This window comes from Festucalex cinctus, chromosome 2 (genome assembly GCF_051991245.1).
Source record: "Festucalex cinctus isolate MCC-2025b chromosome 2, RoL_Fcin_1.0, whole genome shotgun sequence".
Classification (NCBI taxonomy): domain Eukaryota; kingdom Metazoa; phylum Chordata; class Actinopteri; order Syngnathiformes; family Syngnathidae; genus Festucalex; species Festucalex cinctus.
The window spans coordinates 38,013,566-38,035,728 of NC_135412.1; the positions used below are offsets into that span (position 1 = coordinate 38,013,566).

The following is a 22,163-nucleotide window of genomic DNA, read 5'->3' on the forward strand; positions in this document are numbered from 1 at the left end:
GGTACAAATTAAAATGCAGGTAGTCATCTGAATCAAAGAGCTATCAAAAATACTAACATCGTGAGAAGGTTCTCACTTCTCAAAAAGCACAACTGTCAACTGCAGCTATTGCGGTTGCTAAGCAACAGTTGCATGCTTTGTGAAAGAGTTGTAAATCTACCTCATTCGAAGCAAATATGACAAGCCTTTGTGCAACCTTTTGTTGGATTTTTAGCAATTTGATATAGCTTTTAAATTGATAATTTGGCAAAAGCTACAAATTAATTTCTCAGGGCTTGAAGAACATTACTGCTCAAGAGCTGCTTGACATCCCACATGACAGCCTACATTAATTGTGCTGAGAGCAGTTCCACTGCAGAGGTACATTCAAGTTGAAAGTCAAATGGTCGTGAGACAACATTATATTCTACTCGACATCAGACTCTTTATTGTTTTAGTGTTTTATTTTATTTATTGTTTTAACTGTTTGTACGTCTATTTTTTTTCTTCATGTATTGTATGGCATATATGCAACAATGGTTATTTTTAAAGTGCTTTATAAAAAAGTTTAGTTGTGTTATAGATAGAAATGTTACGATTTTCATGTCAGATGGAAAATAAAAAATGAGAATGTCGCTCCCTTTTTTCTCCTCTCCTGCCTTGCCATGGAGTTACATTCCATAGTACAATCCAGGCAAACGACACAGGTCATGTCACTTTTGAATTTTACTATATGCTGTCACCACTCAAAATTGACAGAGGGCTACAAATGACTCCTGGGCCAATCTTTGGACACTTCTGCTCTAGATTACAATACACTAAAGTATCATTTTCAACTAAATTATAGCTTTTTTTTTTTTTTTTAACAAACACAACATAAATTTATCACACAAAACAAAAATCCCAGGTCTTAATGAAACAAAAGAAGTTTTATTTACATGAAAGATTGTTTTCAATTTCATATGCATGTGTTGTAAATGATAATTGTTCATCTTCTTTTAACTGAACAGCCTCCCGGTCACCAGCAGTTTTTTTCAGTGGCAATTTAGCACTGCAGCACTTGACGCAGCTGACGCTGAGGAAACAGGCAGGCTGAAAGTGAGTGCCATCTTATTTCCCCTGCTGGTCATCATTTATTGAGGCTGCGTGAAGACAGGATGAGCAAGATCTCGGCCAATGGCCAACTTGCTTTCCTGCGTTTGGCTTCTCTCACCGACAGCCTCTCCATCTCGTCTCTCATTATCTCTCATCTTTTCGCTCCTCTTCCTCATGTCATCCTCTCCTCGTCCCTGGAGGAACAGAGGGAATCTTAGCACAGTTTAATCTCCAGCTGAGAGCTAGCAGCACCGGAGCCAAATCCAGCCCGACTTTGTCGTTTATTCTAAGTCGGCGCGTAGCTGCATGAGGACAGAGTGAGTGTTTGTGTTGAGCGCGATCAGGTTGATTGAACTGCCAGAAAAGCCCTCAGGCGCAGAAAAGAGAAGAGGAAAATAAAAGAGAGGGAGAGTGATTTTTCACAACAAGCGCAAGATGAACGGGGTAATCTGATGCCTTGAGATATTTGAAGGCCCAGCCACATCTCCAGGTGATTGCAGATGGTGTAAAGCTGCTGCGCTTGCTACTAGCAGCTGAAGAATAAGCAAAAAGTCTTTTAAATAAAGAGGAAGAATGGCAACAGTGGGTATACAATGATCAGTGTTGCCACAGTTACCTTGAAAAAGTAACTTAGTTACTTTACTGATTACTTGGTTTTAAAAGTAACTAAATTGCGTTACTGATTACTTTATTTTAAAAGTAACTAAGTTAGATTAAAAGTGACTTTTTTAGTTACTTTCAGCAGCTGCCGATAACACAATCTCAACATAAAAATAATGCGGTAGAAACGGAGTTCCAAATACATGAAAATAAAGTGGTTTTTTTTTAATGAAAAACAAAATAGGCAGTCTCTCTTGACTTCTTGTAAATACTTTTTATAAAACAAAAAATAAAAATCTATCCAGGTTGAAAATGAAAATCCCCTTAATTCCTCTATTGTTTGTTCCGCTATTCCAGTGTGTACACTTGAGCCGACTCGTGCATGCTGAAAACTAGGGGTGGGAATCTCTGAAATGAGGCCGATTCGATATGTATCTCGATACACAGGTTGCGATTTGATTTGATCTTTCAGAACAGAACGGTTCGATTAAGTTTGGGAACGATACAATTTTCGATTCGATACGATTCATTTCAATATTCACAACTTATAGTGACATTTGTTGCTTGTAAACATTAATCTTAAAACACCACACATTTTTACAGTATCTACAAATGTGAACAACAACAAATATGTCTTCTATATTTTTATATTTTGAATCAATTATTTAAATATACCGCAACAAAGGGCTGGGCGATATGACTGAAAAATATATCAGTTTAAATATTTATTAGTAGTTATTGACAGTTCTAATTGTTTTTTGTGTGTGTTTTTTTTCTCTTCAAAATAAGGATCAGGAAAAAAAAGGTTGATAATTTAATGTTAAATATAAATATTTAACCTTTATACAGACACCAACACAATTAAACAGAATATGTGCACATTGTGAAGTATTTCAGAAACATAAATTTAAGACATGAAATAAACCTACCGTCCAGCCAAAAGAAATATGAAGCCACCTTATGGAACAATAAATCTATCAAACACATTTTAACCACTTAATATATGCAAAAATATTTCCAAAAGTTCATTTCCCTTTTTAATCAACAATTTTGGTTTTTAACAATTTTTGTTTTTCTTTTGCCATGACATTCATTTTTGGTTAATGTATGACATCTTTTTTTTTTTTTTTTTATCTGAGACACGATGACCGCAGAATCACTACTGTTTATATTATTATTATTTTTTTTTTTTGGGCTGTCGTTCATTTTGAGTTTGATGACGTAATCGCGGGCACGTCTCAGTTCTCCTATCTGCTGCTCATGCTAGTTGTAGACATTGACAGGGAGCCACAAACTGAAAAATGAGATACTTGCAGTGTGCTTTTAGCATAGCTGGTGTGTTGGCTGTGGGACATACCTGTGTCGTTTGAATCCATGCATTGGATCGTCACGGGAGTTATTCTTTTTGGCTCGCGCGCAGTACCAACGCCGGCCCGGGACATACAAGTGCACCGAGAGGACTTGATAGCCATGGGAAATACCGAGATGTACGGCACCGGCTTCTGCTAACTGTCTCCACTGTTGCATGTTGTCACTCGTTGTGCGCGCGCGCGCGCCGTGTCGCGAGCACGGGGTTGACGGAAGGCTCCCCCCCAAGGTGCGTAATGTCTTTGCATTATGTTTACAACATCCGGGGAATGAAGCGTCTCTGAGCGCTACTTTGCTAGCTCTCTGTAAACACGGAAGTATCTTGAATAGTAAACTACTGAAATGTAAACAAAACAAGTAGAGCACGGCGCAGAACTCTTGCTATTGTTATGAAAACCATAAAGCCTCACTCGCAACCGATTCACAGCCACGCGATATCCGGTCCACTACTGAAAACGTGACTTGTCTGACGTCACTCCCCCTGGCGAGAGGGCGGAGACGACCTCATCCCATAATGCTTCACGGACCAGGATGGAAATAAATTATTATTTTTTTTACCACTTTTATGGTCCATAATGTACACTTTTTTGTTGCGTTGTGTGCCTGTTGGTTAATAAAACTAGTAGAAAAAGTATCATCACTTTTGTTTTGAATGTGCAAACCATTCAAGACCAGACCATGGCTGAATTCAGTGTGGTGATCAATGACCTCCGCCTCATCTTCATAGTTAGCGGCAGTTGTTTGTGACTGTTACAATAGTGAGATATTTTGCTTTCTTCATGAAAGTGAGGAGTAACGCATTGAATCTCTGGACAGTAACTTCAATCAGACTACTTTGTAGAATAAAGTAACGCGTTAGACTACTAGTTACTTTGGAAAGCAAATTTTTTGAGTAAGTAACAGTTACCGGAAAACAATGATGGATGGTCACTAAAAGTTAAAATTGTGAGTAAAATGCTTAATATGTTCAATTTCTTGTGTACATTGCAGTATGTCCATCATCTGCCCACCCAGAAGGAAGAAAGCTTCTAAAAACCTGACCTTTAAGCATAGAACAGTTTGGGGGGAAAAGGAAGACTTCAAGGAGACTGATACGGCGCAAAGATGTGCTAAAGGTTATATCTAGGGTATTTTTATAAGGTGATAAAGATCTCTGAAATTTACTGGCTCACATAAACACCTCTCCTGCCTGAGAATGAAATATAGGTATTCTGACGCTGACTCTTAAGAATACAGGTTTTGCTATCTTATGCCCAGTAGAGATGGGGTTTGGAGAAAATAACTTTCTACTTCATTCCACTCCTTTTCAGAATTTAACTTTATTTCTATGTTATTTTTGTTTCTTATTTGTCTGCTTTGCCTTATGTAGCCAAGCCTCAGAGGACAAATGACCAATAGATTCCCCAATTCAACTTGGGTGTTTTTTGAAAACACAACTGAGGCGGTGCACAAATGCTGGTGGATCCTGATTTTCGTGTGAGTGCAATTGCTCGCTACGCGTTTGCAGATTTGACAGACTGGTCTCTGCCAAGCTGAGTTTGCCGCCGCAGGAGAGGGAGTGTCAATGGAGATGAGCCTGGCGGATGACTGCTGGTCTCTAGCCATTTTGGCGAATTTGATTGTGGTGCTGGCAGGAAGATACTAAGAGCTACGGGCATGTGGGCAGATTAGTTTCATTCATAAATATGTGAACAGCTAGAATCAAACCACCTGAAGCATTGTTGAATGCATTATTTAATATTATCATAATTATTATTATATATCATTATTAATCAACCCCAGTAGGTAGCGCAGCTGTTTTTTAAGAGGTCAGTATTATTTCATTCAGCACCCTTCCCGAATTAACATATCATCATTGCTCTCTTTTGTGTGTGTGCATGTGTGTGTGTGTGTGTGGGCGGGGGGGGGGGGGGGGGGGGTGGCGGGGGGGGGGGGGGGGTGACGTGCGCGCACGTCACCTGAAACTCTTCACCTTAACCAGACACTTCAGAGTTCCACGAGAGTTGTGAAGTTGTCAGGGGACTGGAGGAAGGATCAAAGGAAGGAAAGATGAAGCAAAGTGAAATCCAACACCAACCAGGCTTCACCCTCCACCCGCAGTTACAAATCTAGAATCTTTCAGCAACTATCTGAATTCCAACAGGGTTAGGGCGACATCAAGAGATCAGAGGAAGGACTAAATGAAGGAAGGAAGGATAGATGAAGCAGAGTGAGATTGACAAACGCCAACCTCCACTGATTCAGTGACCAGTTGGAGAAGCAAATTCTTTTTGAGTCTCAGGAGATGCTGGTGAGGTGGATCTGACATGCATGAGAACCTCCATCAAAGAAGATATCCGGCGACCTCGGCACGACAAGGCAATCACAGTCCCCCAGGTTCCTCCAGGCCACAGCAGCACCAGGACACAAACTCCCAGGGCCCACCGGCCGAGAGCCAACCCAGGAGAAGGGAGCCCTGATTATTGTTTTCGCTCTTCTCTTTGACAACACCTGTGTCAAGTTAGACAGTATCTTATCAATTTAGCCATTTTGAGAAAAGAAAAAAGAAAAAAAGAGTAATAAGTAATTACATGTGATAATCAAGAAACCTTGCAGAACAGAATATAAAAATGGCAGATTATCTAAACAGGTTCTTAAGAACAAGAATAGAGGATTATGAAGACAGGTCAGTTTTATTCAGAATGCAGACAAGGTGTCTGTGATATCCAGGTCAAATTCTCTCTAGAGGTCTGATTCTCTCCTACTCTCCCCTTAATATTTTCATAATGGGATTTTTAATTTTGATTGATGCCTTGCCTGTCAAATCAAGTTGTTCGTAGGAGGTTGAGGGCGTTTGAATGTTACATTTTCCAAGTGGTAATGGACAGCCTCTGAGGGGAATGTGACTTCATTTGAATGTGATGAGTGTTCACACTTTGTTTAGAGGAATCATTTCGGGATACTGACTGTAAAAACAGGAAGGAATAGTGATTGTTCTTCTTTACGGCTAAGATCGTAATTGGGTAAGATGCACACACATGAAAATATATGACTGAGATTGAAGGCATGTCCACATGCCCACTTCACAGACCTGTCATCTCCCGAGCCAACTTTACATCATCCACCCGAAGAGGTCTGCTTGAGAGTTCCTTGTAAATGTACTTTTATGCACTTCAAGCTCCTACATGGACTTTTTTTCTTCGACCATGTGAAGGACGGCACCTCCCATGCAGGTGTTGATTTTTAACTTTGTCCATGATTTTTTACTTTGTCCATGCCCACAATGTTTCTAACTGCAACAAACTGCATATTTCTGCAAACATACAAAAACTGGAGTTTGCCTCCACGCAGCATTCGACAGGTCGCCTCTCTAGACTTGTGCTGGGCATGAAAATAGAGTCCTTTATCTTCAAACTCCACTGGGAACACCAGCTTTGCAGCATGTCTGCTGTGCCATTTTGTTCATGTGAATGATGCACCTGGTGGTTAATTGATAAACTGTATGGGTAATTTTATAATTGGAGTTTTCATAACATATTAAATATAAAAGTAAGACCAAATGCTTTTTCATTAAAAAGAGAGAGATCAATAAGAATAAAAAAAAAAAAAAAAAAACAGCAACAACAATTAACTTGAACTCCTTAAGATTGCACAAATGTAACCGGATTTTCACATTTAATCATCATTGCTGCCCCATAGGCATCCTTTTTTTTTGTCACTGATTTGCACGTAGACAGTAATGTAACGTAAACTGACACCAAACTGAGGGACTCTATTCTTAAAACGGAGCTAAATACACACTGCAGGGAGGGATTTTTGACAGCCGAGTGTGGACATCAAAGTGTTATCATCTTTGGTCTAATCTTATTCAGTGACCACATTGGCATCACTGTGGGCAAAACAGGCGAGAAATCAAACGCAAGCAGTACCTTCCTGTGCCAAAATATATTAGTGCACATGGTAAAAGTATCACATTGTGTGCTGTTTTTGGAAGGAAATGCACTTGAGATAAACCTTAAACTTTTTCTTAGCTTTTCAAAAAAGCTTCTGAGGGAAGTGCACAGCAGGGGCGGAAGGGTGGTGGAGGGTGGAGATAAAAACATCCAGATGAGTATATTTAGCAAAACATGTTTAATCTCTCCTTGATGAATGTCTATTTACATATAATAAATCTGCATAATAGAACAAGTTGTGGATATTTGCACTGGTAGGAAACAGCAGCTTATTGAGTGGAAAACTCCTGAAAAGCTATTGCACCTTATAAAATATTAAAACCTTTTATATTTTTGTGCATTTTGTTAGTCTTAAAGTGACAGGACTCAAATAAATTGTAGATAAGTTGACTGCTTTTTATATAGTACTTTAACTACACCATATGGTGCCCAAAGCGCTAATGCCTCACATCCACCCGCCAGTGGTTGGCTACTGCCATGTAGGGTACTGCCAGGTCCACTGAGAGCAAATCGGGATTCAGTGTCCTGTCCAAGGACACTTCAACATGGTCACCAGGGGTGAGGAGCGAATCCACAACCTCACGGATGGGAGACGACCACCGTACCACTGAGCCATAAAGATAGATTAACCTCAACCACGTAGATAGTTCGATGGAGTTATACATTTGTTTTTTCAAATTCTATTAACAGGATGTTGTTGCACTTGTATTAAAATTAAGTAGGCAAACTGATGATGAATCAGGTGTGTTTGAGGAGGGAAATCTCTAAAACATGCAGGACTGCGGCCCTCGAGGAGTGGAGTTTGAGACCGGTGATCTAGAGGGTTGACAAATATCTCTAAACAAAGAATGTGTAAACATCAAAGGTTATAGCGATGCTAAGAATTCACATTGGTCAATTAAGTCTGGTATGAGAAAACATGATGTTCCAAAAAATATACTCATCTTTCCTGAAGCATGTTTTTGGAAAATGAGGAAACCGGAGTACCCGGTGGGGAGGAGGGGGAAACACAGCAAGCATGAGGGGAACATACAAATTGTACACAGGGAACTGTAAGGTGGATGTGCTTACCACTGGATCATCCTGGAAAACAAGAAAACACCAAATGCTGGACTCCCTTCATTGTTGTCCTTTATTTGCTGCATGGCTTCCTCTTCTTTGTCGAATTAATGTTGGTCAGACCATTTATTTAGCTGACAGTCATCACAAGCCAAACGAAGACACTCAGTTGGCTTGGAACACAAGCCAACTATGAAGGTCCTCTCTGTCCACAATTTGGACATTATTGTCCTCAAGGGAATGTCCCTTCTTCTGAATTACCATTCATCATATTCCAGTTCACCATTCAGCTGCCTTAATTCAACTTTTGTGGATTAAATTGTGTTAGTGTGTTGAACGGAGAATGAGAAAAGCACACGGATGAAAAGGTTATTCTGATTAATTGAGCTTTTTTTTCCTCATCACCTCTTTTGTTTTGCTTGGAATTTGTCATGGCCTGGCCCGCATGCACCAGAGTTAATGACCAGTTCATGACCTGTTATGTGCCTGTTATGGGTCTGTTTAGGTACTGATGTAACACGTGTCTGTTTACAAAACGTGCTGTTCGTGATGTCAGCCTTTAATCCTTTAGGTGATGTCGGGGTCCTATGTGATGTCGTTCTTTAGTCCTTTACGATCCACTGTCTGTAGGTGCAATCTGAGAATTGTGTGTGGTTTGCCGGATTATTGTCCAACTGTACTGCGTCTAGGTTTCTGCCTCTCGATGTGAATAAATAGATAAAATCTTATTGGTGTCTGCAATCTGGGATCCAATCCTTCAGCACACAACAGAATTGGAGGACAATTGTGGATAGAACTTGAGAAACATCCAAAGTAATTTTATATTAAAAACCCCAAATTATATTAAGGACAAACATTTCTGACCAGCCTAATTTTAGAACACGGGATGATTGGAAAACCCCAAGTGGAATATCATTTTTGTGTTTTCGGTAACCAATGTATAAACGTGTGTTAAACGTGTGCTGTCACGTATACCGATGTAATTAGAAGGCAGCTTTCTGCCAAAAATGCACTTTTGCAAAGATAGAAATGTTCCAGTTTGATCTCTTTTATCTCAGTTTCTGACAGTCTTGGTGTCTTGACAGGAGAAAAGATAACTCTAATACTTTGACTAAAATAAAGTAAAACAAGAACTGACATGTTTTGTAGACTAGTCCTTTGCTCAAGGTTCCTGATATGTCTGATTTTTTTTTTTTTTTTTTTTTTTGCTCAAGGTTCCGGATACATCTGCAAACATTTTTGTATAGAGCTTCTTTTCTTTCTTTGCCATTGTGATGGGGGGGAAAAAAACACGCAAAGCACTGTGAAATAAGAACAAAAATCCATTGCAGCATTTCTCATTTCTTCAAAGTCATTTTAAGAACTGTGCCTTTGATCAAGTTCAACATTCTGAGGATTTCTCCATTAGTTCAAAAATTCATCGCACATGGTTGTTGATCCAGTCTGGTCTTGTGCTCTGTTAAGCAAAACAATCATAGGATTTACATTGGCCCACTTTACATAAATGAATACGCTTTCATCATTTTTGCACAGTTTTCCCACCAAAACAAGACTGAAATGTTCTCGGTAAAATTTAGCAGGACAAAAGTTGATCATGTTTGATCATTTGAACAAGCTGCACCATAAACACTAGATTTCGATAAAACCTATTTTCTAAGTGACATGGGCTTTCAAAACTAACATTTTTTCTCCCCACTAAATTCTACAGAGAAGAGGCCTCCAGCAGTCATTGGGAAATGGAAAACCAATTTGTTTTTAACCCTCATAAAACCACAAAATCAAGCAAGAGAAAGGTCATCAGTATGTTTGAACCAAACCACAAAAATAAATAAAATCAAATACAATTTAGAAAGCACAAAGCACATTCACATTTAAAAAATAGAATCAGAGCGTTTGCAGTTTTGACTGCAGATTGGAATAGAAGTCAAACAATTACATTTTACTCGAGGTCTGTTTTTCAATGACACTTTGTCTAATGTTACGAATGAGCGGGGAGGTCTGTAAGCCACATTTCTACTAAGCAGTACGGTTTAGTTCATTTCGACAGTAAAGTTCTTCAGCTCAGGTAAACCTTGATTGTGTGCGGGATTGTGTTTCCAATGCAGGGCTTGTTAAATAAATATAGCACTAAAATCATATCAGCTTAATCTCGAGCCGGTTCCTGTGATCAAGGTGTTGATTCACAATCTGGATTCTGGCAGAGGTTAAACTTAGAAAACAATTATCCATGTGACGAATAAATACCATTTATATAGTACAGTGTATCTGACCTTGAATCAGGACCTTGACTCGAGCGTCTGTTGCAAGTCACACAGTTTTGTATAAACCAATCAGCAGGCAGCAGTGTGTAAGACTCCACCCAGCCCCCCAACATGGGTTTACTGAAATTTGGGGTGATGTGTTGGACCCATTCCAAAAGAAACACAATAAATGGCATACTATAAGGAACTGAAGTGAAATGTACTAGACAGCCTTTTGAGGGTGTGGCCAAAACCATAAGGATTCAGTCATTCGCATCATGAACCGACTTTTATCCAACTTTTTGGACACAGGACACCGTTTCGCCAATATTTTGACTCGGGAAAAAGTAACAGATTCCTAAATGGAGAATGTGGGATGACAACAGATGTGTGAAATTTCAAATTTCTCCTACTGCTGTAATTGAAAGCAATTGTCAATATCTGAGCTATTATCCATTACAGCAGATGAATCTTATTGTGTAAACCTGGGATGATGGCTCACCATGTAATATCCTGCCTTTGCTATGTTCATGTAAAAAGCAAATACATATGTCGAGATCTTCTGTTTCAGCTCTGAGTTGACTATTTTGCGGGACTCTTGTGTAAAACAAATTAGATTCTCCTGGGTTGGTTGACTCAAAAAATACCAGACATGTTTGGCTTTTGGATGGAAACCTCATGAAATATAAAACATTTCTGTAATTTATATAATTATTTTGCCATGTACCTATTTTTTATAAGTCTTACTATAATGACATTTCATAACACATTTTATCTAAAGAAAAGAAGTCTCTTTGCACTAAACAACATTCAAAGTAAAACATGGCACATAACGACTTTTCCTTGTTTTTTTTTCCTCACTTTTTTCTACTTTGAAATATCAAATCCTGCCAAACCTATTATTTGTACATTAAATGCAAAACATCTCTGTCAATTTAAACAACAAGTTCTGTATTTATATAGCTATAAATGTGTTCATATATCCTTTGCTCTCTTTTGATTTAGCTTTGTTGTGCAAATTCAGCAGAAACACGAGTGGCACAGCACTAAGGAGAGGAGGCAGTTTGGTGGGGATGGAAATAAATGCGACAATGAACCAAAAACAGGTTTTGAAAACTTAAACATAACAGTTGGACTGTAATGACTCCTTGTCGGTACGTATGGAGTTTTTATAAGTGCCAGAGGAGGAGTAATCCCACAGCAAAAGTTCTTCCTCCTCAGTGTCCACCCTGATGGGGAGTCACAGTGCATCTGCATGAGCTCCCACTTGAAAATGGCAACAGGAAATGAAAATCCCAAATTGGGAAGAAGTATCCTGGTTTCTTTTGTCTTACAGTTTAAGCCTGTTGAATTTGCACCTCGGTCGTGGTCCTGATTGTGTCCGTAGAAGTCAACCACTGCCCTCTGCGAGTATCTGCTCAATTTGGTTGTTCCAGGCTTGGTTTGCAGCTCAATTAAAGAAAAAAAAAAATCATCAATTAATTCCAGCCTTTGCTGTCTCGTCATTGACCTTGTGGTTTTCTTTTCCTGTCTTTTGTTGCTCAAAACGGTGACAAGCTCAGATTTCACATGTCCGGGAGCGCAATGCTGTCTACAGGAAGGCTTCTTGCCCGGCGATCCAAGCCGAGTGTCCGGTTTAACCCTCAGCTTGCCAATGCCATGGTGTCAATCACCTGCTCCAACTTGCCGCGTAGCCGCTGTCTTCGCGACTGCTCGTCTTTCTGTAACGCTGACAGGATCTGCACCCAAACCATAAAGAGAGACACATTTTTAGTGGCATTGTCATCACGTTGTTACATTCAGAAATCAGAAAAGTGTCGTTTTACCCAACAAGACAGGAATTGGGACAGTTGTAAGAAAAGGTTACTTACTCAATATACATTTTTATACAGTTACCCCACTACTTTTTCTCCATAACACTACTTGCCCCCAAAATATGCCGAACTTTCTTAACCCTGACATGAGCAAAGCTATGAGCTATTGCTAATTGTAGGCTTCCTGCTAATGATTACATTTGAAAGAGATGCTAACATCTTGTGTGATGAATATGGGTGATTTGGGATGCACATATGCATCACTCCGCATCTACATTCATGTAGTTGTGTGGGCGTGCTCTTAAACACATCTTAACTGGAGCTTTTGCAGCTACCTTCGTCTTGATAATAGACCATAATGAAGGGGAGCAAATGGTTTGAATGGAGCCAGCTGCAAGCAGCCAACACAAATACAGTAATACAGCTTTAATAGAGGGATGGAGAGGAAGGAAGGAGATAAAGAGGAGGCTGCAAGTTCTCATTTTTCATCATAAAAATGTGATAAAGTGTGTGTGATGAGAATATATATAGCTGTCCGTCACGAGCCACGGGAGGCGAGTAAAAGTTGAGTGCTTAAACTGCAGTGACTCATGGGAGAGGAAATAACGACACAGTGATAATAAGAACTTCGAGGACATGAGACATTAAAGCAAAAAAAAACAAACCAAAAAAAAAAAACATGGAAAATAAAATAGCCTGAAAAAATGTTGTTGACAATCTTGACAGTACTGTCAAATGTAGCCTTGGGGGTGTCAACATTCCTCCCCTTTCACCTGATGAATGTGCTATCTGAAACTGCAGGTTTAATAAAATGTTTTAAGAGTAATCGTGAGACCATCAAGGCTGTCGTGATGAAGGCTACAGTAGTTGCCGATGTATTTGAATGAAAATGTCGTTAATCCAAATAAACAGTGGAACCTCACCTCGTCTTTGTATTTGATAATGTAAGAGTAGATCTCGTGTAATGCAGACATGCTGTTGAACTGGCTGAGGTGCAGGCGGGATTGCTCTGCTAGGTAGGCACTCATGTCCTGATCGCTGATGGCTGGCATACGGGAGATATCGGAGTAGTACCTGGAGGACACAATCAGCAGTCAGTTACTAACTGTATTCATTTTGCTCAAGAGATAAGAGAGGAACAAAAATAAATATTATAAATATTATATATATATATATATATATATATATATATATATATATATATATATATATATATATATATATATATATATATATATATATATATATATATATAGAATAACAGCTTTATGTAAAACATTTGTTTCACAAAAAACATACACAACACTTTGTATGGACATTTTCTTTGCATATCTCAAAAAACAACATAAAATCAATTTATTATCAACAGTGGGTGGTAGTCGATGTGCTACACAATTGGTGGATTTGGGTGTCCCAACACTCCACTATTTTAACATCTACACGTAATAGCATTGGCCTCAGAGTTATTTTTGTACATGCCTCAGGCCGCTAAAAAAAATGGTCAGTGGGCCACAAATGGCACCCGGGCCGTGCTTTGAACACCCCTTCCATACACTTTACATTTACAATTAAGCACAACATTATTTGCATGCTGGACAAATTTTGACTTGGATTTGCAAACGGGGCAAAAAAGTTCAGTTAAATAGCATTCAGAGAATCCAGTGGATTAAACTTTCCCAGACTTTAGTTTGAACATTTTCTGTTTTGTTCTAAGAGGCATGATGAATTTTGTTTTGTGTGTTTAATATACAATACCATAATTTGTGATTTTAAGGAAACAAATGCTGCAGATCACTAAATTTATGTTGAACTGTACTCAACCTTAGGTCTTTATTAATCTAGCAAATATTCTACTAACTTTACTACAAGGTATTGTAGTAAGAAAGAGTTGTTAAATGTGAGAAAGAGACTGTTAATATACTAGCTGGGCATCAGTAGGTGAGCTTGGTTGTGCTCAAAGAATTTAACCACTAGCACAATACTTCACACTGTCACGCCTGGAGTTAAGAAGGAAGCAGCCTTGAAAAGCTACTTAGAGATTAATAGACTCACCCATGAAAGGCAACTACAGCAAGCATCAGTGGTGCATAACTTATTTGGAGCTGAGTAACATTTCAGTGCTGAATAAAAGATGAAGGGTGAACCAGGGGCTGTTTTCATGAGCAGTAAATAATGTCACAGTTGCAACAAATCCTCATATCACCTGTGTCGTTTCCATCTCCTCTTGATGAGGAGGCTCAAGAAAAAAAAATCTGAAGGAATTTGCCCTTTGCATATTGTATATTAATGAGCCGGGATGCAAGATGCTGATTTGAAAAGATGCAAGAAAGCAGAAAATTGTTTTGCATTTATTTGAGCCGACGACGTACTCTGACTTAGAGCTACCTGTTTGCACTTCCATAAACAAACAAGTCCAGCTCTTTGAAGAAGATTTTTCTCCCATCCAACAGCTCACATGTGACCATTGACTGAAAATTTAAAACTGCATTTGATCACCAGGTGGCATATGATTTTATATTGCAGCTTTCATACTCGGTTTGACTGAAAAGAACAAAATATTTACCTCTCCACCCAATTCTTGTAGTTGGGGATGTCTTTAGCGTAGAGGAGCTTGTTGGATGGTGAATCTTTCCCCAGTTTGTGTTCAGATGTTGAACAGGAGTCCATGAAGGTCTGGGCCACCACAGACAGACAAGCATCCGTGATGCTATTCTTTTGGATGTCAAATACAAATTGAGGGTTCTTGATCACATTCACCCAAAATCTCAGAGGAAGGCTGCAAGAAAGAGCAAGCGAAAAAAATATATATTTATAGCAATTTTCAATGCTTGCTTGTACTTGTATGCTACATTCTTTCACTTAACATACAAAATGGCTGCTGGTTTCGGAATAGGACTAGCAAAAAAACAATACGGGACAACACTGTGCAAGAAAGTTGACGTTTACCAGTTGCTCTTCCAGGTGTGTCGTACATCGTAGTCTGTGATGGAGTGTTTGTCTGCCTGCTCATCCAGGAAGTCAAACATGTACTTAATGGCCAGCGGCAAGGCGCTGCCTCTGTGGGCCGTGCTGAAGATGGTCTCAAAAAGGTCATCCACAAACTTCTGTAATGTGCCCTGAAAAGAAAGAAGAGGCAATATTCTTATAAGGAAAACCCAAAATGCATGAAGATGAGATGGGCCTGTCTTTTAGTTTTACTGCTCGCCATCATGCATGATTGAAACACCCTGTCTCTCAACAAATCACATTTCGTGAAATATTAGGAAGCAGCATAACAAGCACAACTTTTTACTAGTTTTTATGAGCACCACAGTAACATGTACGCCAGTAATTGCCAGTATGCACCAGCTTTGATCTGAACAATCAAACAAAGTCAGGCAAGAAGACATCTGTAAATTATTCTTCACGAATACGAGAATTTTGAGGATGTGATATAAAAGATGTTTTATGCTCCCTGCTGACATCAGAGACGTTTCCTCAACCATTAACTAGCTGAGGTAGATCATGCTACTTTTCAAAAATTGAAGTAATTTGATCATTAAGCCTTTAACTGGCGGTGTCTTGGGCTGCATTTAACAGCATGCATCCAGGCACATGAGTCCATTTTTACTCCTGTGGTACCCAATTTGTTCCCAATGTCTCATGACAGTGTATGATGAAAAACCTTGCCTAATGGGATATTCTCAGATCATCCTGTATTTGTGGATGACAACCATATAGGAATAGGATATTTGATATTGTGATTGTACAATAAGCAGATGACAGATCAATGACATACAATACATCTTCCCAAACAACACATCCGTGGTGAATTGAAACCATAGCAAAAACTTAGAGCAGTACCAACCTCTGGTGAGTTATTGTTGAAGTTAACTGGTTCATGAGATGGAATTACCGCCAGACCATGTGCTAAGCTAAAGCATGTACTAAGGCAAGTTGAATGGCGTTTCTTGAAAGGTTATGCACAAGGTGACTTGGTTCTGGGTATTTTTTTTAAAGTAAAGCTGCAGTTTTTCCATGTTTATGTTCTACAAACACAAAAACTATCCATTATGGAATACTACGAATCAGAAGCCTCCTTTTTTCCACAGCCGGTCTAAATCCCATAGTTACACTCGAGCAAAGGGATTGCAGCAGAGTTAATTTTAAGAGAACTAAAACAAAATGAACCCTGCTTTACTCTGCTGTCTCTTACTTTTGTAGCCAAGAGCCTGGTCAGGTAGATCTCGGACACCATCTTGCTGCCCCGGTCGCCCTCCCTTTGGTCCGAATGGTCGTGGTTCTTCACCAGATGCCACAATTTAGTCCCGCTCTCCAGGTCAGGGGTGATCATGGGTGTTCGGGATCTAAGGCTGTCTGGACTGCTGGCTGTTCTCAGCATGCTCTCTAGAACCACAAATGCACGTACAAAGGGCATTAGGGACCTTTCATTCATTCCAGTTCGTTCTTCTACTTCCTACATTGTGCATAAAGGTTTTAAAGAGAATAGATGACTATTCCCTGATGGGTAGCTTGAACTCAACCCAAAAAGCATCGTGGTTTTGTTTCATCTTCTTTTTATAGTATGGCACTCTCCCTTCCTCATTGTCTGTCCTCTGTGTGTGTTTTATTATTCATGGCAAGGGTGTCAAAGTTGATTAGTGCTAAGCAAGGAGATGCGTATCTGCGACTGCTCTGTTTAGAAAGATAGAGGGAGACGGAAATGGAGAGGTGAGGTGAGCATAGGGGAGATGACGATCTGCAGAGGATGCTGCTGATCCTGTATCTGAGGAAAAAGAATGGGGAGAGATGAATGGGAATGCTGGAGATGAGAGAGAAATGTATGTTAGAAGGGGGGGTGAAATTGAGAGTAATGGCAGGGCCAGGCTCAAAAAGAGATAGATGCTTGCTGGAGTGGTGTCTGTTGTTCCTTCTGTCAGCAGGGTGCAGAGACTCTAAATCCAAACCCATCACAAGCTCCATTCATGCACACCCACAACATAAAGTAAACTCTTAAGACACGTGGACATTATTACACCAACCAGTAAGTTGGTGTTTTTTTTGTTTTTGTTAACAAATTATTTAAATTGTGACTCAATATGAACTCTGGGATAGAAGACAAAATACGTGTAATAGGGTATATTGATCTTGATTACTTGCATGAATGGTTCATACTTTTACAATGGAGGTCATTCTGATGGCTTGGTCTGTAGACAGGGAAAAACAGCCTTGCCCCTATTCACACATCATCATTGACCTCACCTCTTATGAGATAAAATATGAAATTATGAAAATAGATAATGACCTATTTCTCTAACATCGTCGTCCGTTTAAATGATTGCAGCAGAAAGTGGAGCTCTCGATTCAGAAACTGCTTTGAATGGATTTAGTATGCTCCTGATACAAATACAACAGCACAATGATTTGTATTCTACTTAGAGTAGTTGCAGTTATACTAGGTGGAAAAATATACGGCACAACAACATATTGGAATATAATGGATCATAGGTTACAACGGTTGTGCACAAATCGATGGGGATTCGAATAGGGATTCGAGTGGGTGTGGAAAAGCGAGTATCGAATCCTAATTTTTGCACTCGAATCAAAATGAATCTTGTAATCCTGTTGCATGTACTATCCCTGAATGGAGAGCTCAATAAGTGTGACCTAGTGCACGTGTCGTGTAGGGGCAAGCGGGTTTGTCAAGCCCTTCACTCCGAAGTGGGTGAGTGTGTATATGTATAGTTCGTTAGCCAGCTAATTAGCTTTAAATCAACTGTTCAGCAGTGCGGTCAATGAAGCTCTCCTCAGCAGTGTATCAACGCCTTTGTCATTCTACCTTTGGCCACAATGCGAAGTGGGATCCTGGTTAAAGTAAGTCATTTTAAACTTAAAAGTCAAACTTTTTAAAGAACGTTTTAGGAGCTAAAACAACAACCCCCAGCTTACTGAACTCTAGTGGTTGCCTGCTGCTGTTCTTTCCAGTTCAATTGAAGTTTTCAAATAAGTGCGAAGTGGTCACCCACCCATATGATGTAGATAAAGTGCTATATAAATGCACTCCATTTAACATTTTAATCAAATTGGATGTTTTTTGGGGGAAAAAAATTGCAAAAGCTACAAATTCAGTCGGATATTGTTCGTCAATGTCAACATAAATAACAGATCAGGATTTTGGGTGTGAGTCCGAGATCTAATCGCTCCTATACTTAACTATATTTTCAGTTTTACCACATAGTAGTCTCACCATTTATCTGTCTCTTAAACTGTTTCATTTGTACACCATATTGATGTGGAGCTTCTGTCCATCACTGCCTGCCACTCATCCTCACTCGCCTTCACTTCTTTGTCAGCTAGGTATTGAGGTGTCTTCTTTTATGCCTCTCATTTACAGACTGCTTGGAAATAGCCATTAAACAGCCTTGGCCTGAGGTGATGGCGCTGGATAAAAAGGATTGCCATTGACTGAGAGGAAAAAGAAGAATGGAGGCTATGATTGCAGCCATCATAAACAGAGGCAGCCAAAGAGCGATGGGTCGGAGTGAGAGATGGGGATCAAGTCAATAAGAAGGCGAGTACCGTATCTGCTGAGGCTCTTGGTGAAGGTGGATGAGTTGGAGATGTTATAGGCTGAGTTCTGCTTCGGCACCAGTGCGATCACTGAGCCATCTGTAACCTAAACATTAAATTGAACCAACAAAATGTTATTACTCCTCAGTGCAAAGCTGCTTTCATGCATTTTTGTGACCATATTTCTGCTTGTGCACCTGATAGTGAGCCAGAGTGTTGAGTCTTTTCCAGTCATTGTCTATTTTTGTTGTGACGTCTTCATCCTGCAGAATAATTCGGGCCATTCGACCTTGACGCCATTCTTCAGGGGGAGGGCATAATGGTTTTTTTTTTTGCAATGAAAATGGAAGAAAATAGGGATTTAGGACAAAGCTTTTGTATTGAGTTTTGTGAAGAATATTTATTTAACCTAAATATATCAACCTATAGGCCTTGCAAGACAATTACAGTAAATGTAGGATGTATTTCAAGGTCAATTATGTTATAATGGCACATGGAGGGTGTAACAATGTAAAAGTCCCTTCGAACTAAACATGTAATGAATGATTACTTTTTAAATTGAACATTAAAACTGGACAAGTACATTAACAGACAATGGAACATTCACAGTATGAAAGGCGGGCAATGGCAAGATATAATATACAACATAAACAGTTTATATTGCTTCTGAGAGCCGCAATATTGCAATTATTACATTATTATATCCAAAGGGAAACGTGTCTCCCTGTAAGCTCCATTATCAGCAGACTTTGGCCAAGCTGTGCCTGTGATATTAGATGAGAGAGGAAACTATTTTCTTGCCTGGATTTCATATCATTACAAAACCGGAGTCTCACCTTTGGGATCTTTTTGAGAAAAAACAGCGAGCAGTGCACATCTCGGATAATTAATAGATGCATAATTTGCTCTTGTGTCTTACCCAAGTCCATATCCGAAGCCTTGGGTCTGAGAGAGTAGGGGCTGCCCTTATAGACAGCATCGAGCAGCTTCTCTTTGACCTGAGTGACGGTGTCACAATTTAGACACTTAACGGTCACCTCAGAGGCGTTCTCGTTCTCTGGGTTGACACAGTGCAACGTCTGGCAGGTGAAACAGAGGGAGGAAACAGTTACAAAATGCATCAAATAACAGCTTCAAAATCATGTGGATGGCGGCGGATTATTATTGTGGTTGTCACCTCATTTAACATTTGATAACATTGGTGGACCAAATTGTTTGGAGTTTATGACAATTGTTTTTAAATTTTAATTATTATTAATTATTATACATTTTATTTTGGTTTATTTATGAACAAAACCTAGTAAAGAAAAAGTGAAATTAATATTGACCAATTAAAGATTTTCAAGATTCCACAAGACAAATAATCCCCACTATAAATGAATGGCCAAATAACGAAATCATTGTTCCCATGTCGCAAATGTTGTTGTGTTAACCTTTATGCCAATGAAACAGCATTGGTGGTGTTTCGAGCCAAAAGTAGACAGGCACATTAAGTTTACTGACCAGCGTTTTGTAGTCAATCTGTTGCCTGATGAGCTTGTCCTCGCTAAGAGAATAACGAGCCTCTCCCGTGATGGCGTCTATCGGTCCTTTCTCCATCTGTTGCTTGATGGCACAGTGAAGCATGAAAAGAGGCTCGCCTGCACACTCCTGGTCAAGGGGAGGATACAGATAAAGAGAGTACTTCATATATATAACATAATTGAACTTGAAGAAAACAAAACAAAACAATAACATACAGTTTGTTCAGGAATAAACTTTCAGCAAGTGAAGTACATTGATGATTATTATTGAATTACAAGTTGTTTGGCCTTTGACGTACACATTGTTGGGTTAATAAAAATTAGCTATCATTTACCACAAGCATAAGAGGTTCTGTTCACAGAAGCTCAGGATTTAATTTTCTATATGCATAGTACAAAACCTTCTTCTGGATGCATCACGTGACCTCAATGAGGTCACCACCACAAGTTTCTTCAAACCTCTTTCTATTTCACGGTGCCTGTTGAGGCTCTATTAGCATGACATTGGTCAAAAGACAATGCTAATGGCTGTGAATAACGTCGCAGTCAGATTTGTTATTTTAATGTGGGTCTAAATGTGTGACCATTCTGTGAAGGTGCACATCAGAATTTGTTTTACATTTTATTAGTGTGTAGTTATGGCTGATGAGATTTATTTATTTTTTTTTAAAGCCTGTGACATCCAAACAAACTGGCAGCCATTAGCTAGCATTTTCCGCATATAACCTGTGTGCACAATGAGAACAAAAAGTGCTCCCCTTTACTGTTGATCAAACTCAGTACTTCTTTAAAGAAAACTTGTGAGGACAAAGCAAATGGAACTGTGTCTCGATCAGGGTTGGGAAATCCAGGTCCAGAAAGTAAAAACCCTGCCACAGATTGGCTTTAGACACAGGTGCTTCATAAAGCATTCGCCGAATATATGCGGAAGCACTCAGCAAAAGGCGGACGTTATCATTGATGGGAATTGACGACTGACGGAAGTGCCCACCTCTGACCGCAACTATAAACAGCAATCAAGTGACGATCATCGTTACTGATCAGGTGGTTGAGTTAGCTATTAAACTATAAACTATGATCATTTCAATGTCAAACAGCGCCATTACGAAATAGTGAGACTTGCTAGCCTTTGGAACAAATAAAGGAACAATGTTTCTTCATTGGAGGACAGCCATTTTTAATATAACCCATATGTACGTTAGATCTTACAGTTTTTGTTTGTTCTACTGAATAACATGACAACTGGGCTGACATGATTTTTTTTTTTTTTATCAAACATGAGTGACCACCAGTACCTGATTTTTATGGCTAAAACTCTCGTATGCTGAAAGCATGCACTGAAAGAGGAAAACTGTTTTTCCCCATCATATAAATATTAGTGTTGTTCCGATACCGATACTGGTATCGGCAGAGGTGCCGCTACTGCATTAAAACAGTGGTATCGGTATCGGTGACTACTCACAAGTAACATGCCGATACCATTAATTCCAACACTAATATAGGATTTTGGATGCAGCATCTTGTGTCTTGCTCGTGCACGACATTCACTGATATGTGATATATTCACTGCATGCTGATCTAATATATCCTATTGGCCCTTGAATGCTCTGAACCAATAGCAGGACAGCTTTTTCATGTTGAGGAAAAAAAACCTTAGGTATCGATATGGTATCGGTATCGGCCGATACTGCAAAGCTGAGTATCGGAATCGGTATCAGGGGCCAAAAAATGGTATCGGAACAACACTAATAAATATACAGTTGGAATCCTACATTCTTTTAATCGTAGGAAACTGTTGACCAACTTTGTCATTAGTTACCGAATATTTTGAATAACAACAAGCAGAAAGTACAAGAAATTGGAGGACACATCATGGTCATTTATGGTCACAGTACCTTTTTTTCTGTGTAACAAAAAATACTGACTGTTCTGACCGAGATTTATAACAAACATCAGAACCTCTGTTCACGAACAGTTCATTTTACAAGCACCATTTCTGAAAAC

The 22,163-nt window shown here is 39.3% G+C and overlaps 1 protein-coding gene and 1 long non-coding RNA gene across 3 annotated transcripts in view; both read right to left on the reverse strand.

Annotated features, from left to right (window-relative positions):
- Window positions 1–889: 889 nt before the first annotated feature.
- On the reverse strand, window positions 890–8,859 carry LOC144014751 (uncharacterized). The gene is made up of 2 exons (XR_013282555.1): window positions 8,046–8,859; window positions 890–1,268 (listed from the first exon to the last, which is right to left on the reverse strand). It is a non-coding gene; the product is annotated as an uncharacterized LOC144014751 (long non-coding RNA).
- Window positions 8,860–10,957: 2,098 nt separating this feature from the next.
- LOC144014752 (plexin-A1-like) overlaps window positions 10,958–22,163 on the reverse strand; it is a 261,366-nt gene continuing 250,160 nt past the window's right edge. For both annotated transcript variants that reach the window (XM_077514982.1, XM_077514981.1), the window contains exons 25-33: window positions 20,140–20,286; window positions 19,556–19,715; window positions 18,834–18,937; window positions 18,646–18,742; window positions 16,283–16,473; window positions 15,034–15,203; window positions 14,651–14,863; window positions 13,011–13,161; window positions 10,958–12,012 (exon numbers count right to left, since the gene is read on the reverse strand). In XM_077514982.1, the coding sequence (XP_077371108.1) occupies window positions 11,917–12,012; window positions 13,011–13,161; window positions 14,651–14,863; window positions 15,034–15,203; window positions 16,283–16,473; window positions 18,646–18,742; window positions 18,834–18,937; window positions 19,556–19,715; window positions 20,140–20,286 (1,329 nt within the window). In that variant the 3' untranslated portion in view covers window positions 10,958–11,916. The remainder of the gene's footprint in view (window positions 12,013–13,010; window positions 13,162–14,650; window positions 14,864–15,033; window positions 15,204–16,282; window positions 16,474–18,645; window positions 18,743–18,833; window positions 18,938–19,555; window positions 19,716–20,139; window positions 20,287–22,163) is intronic.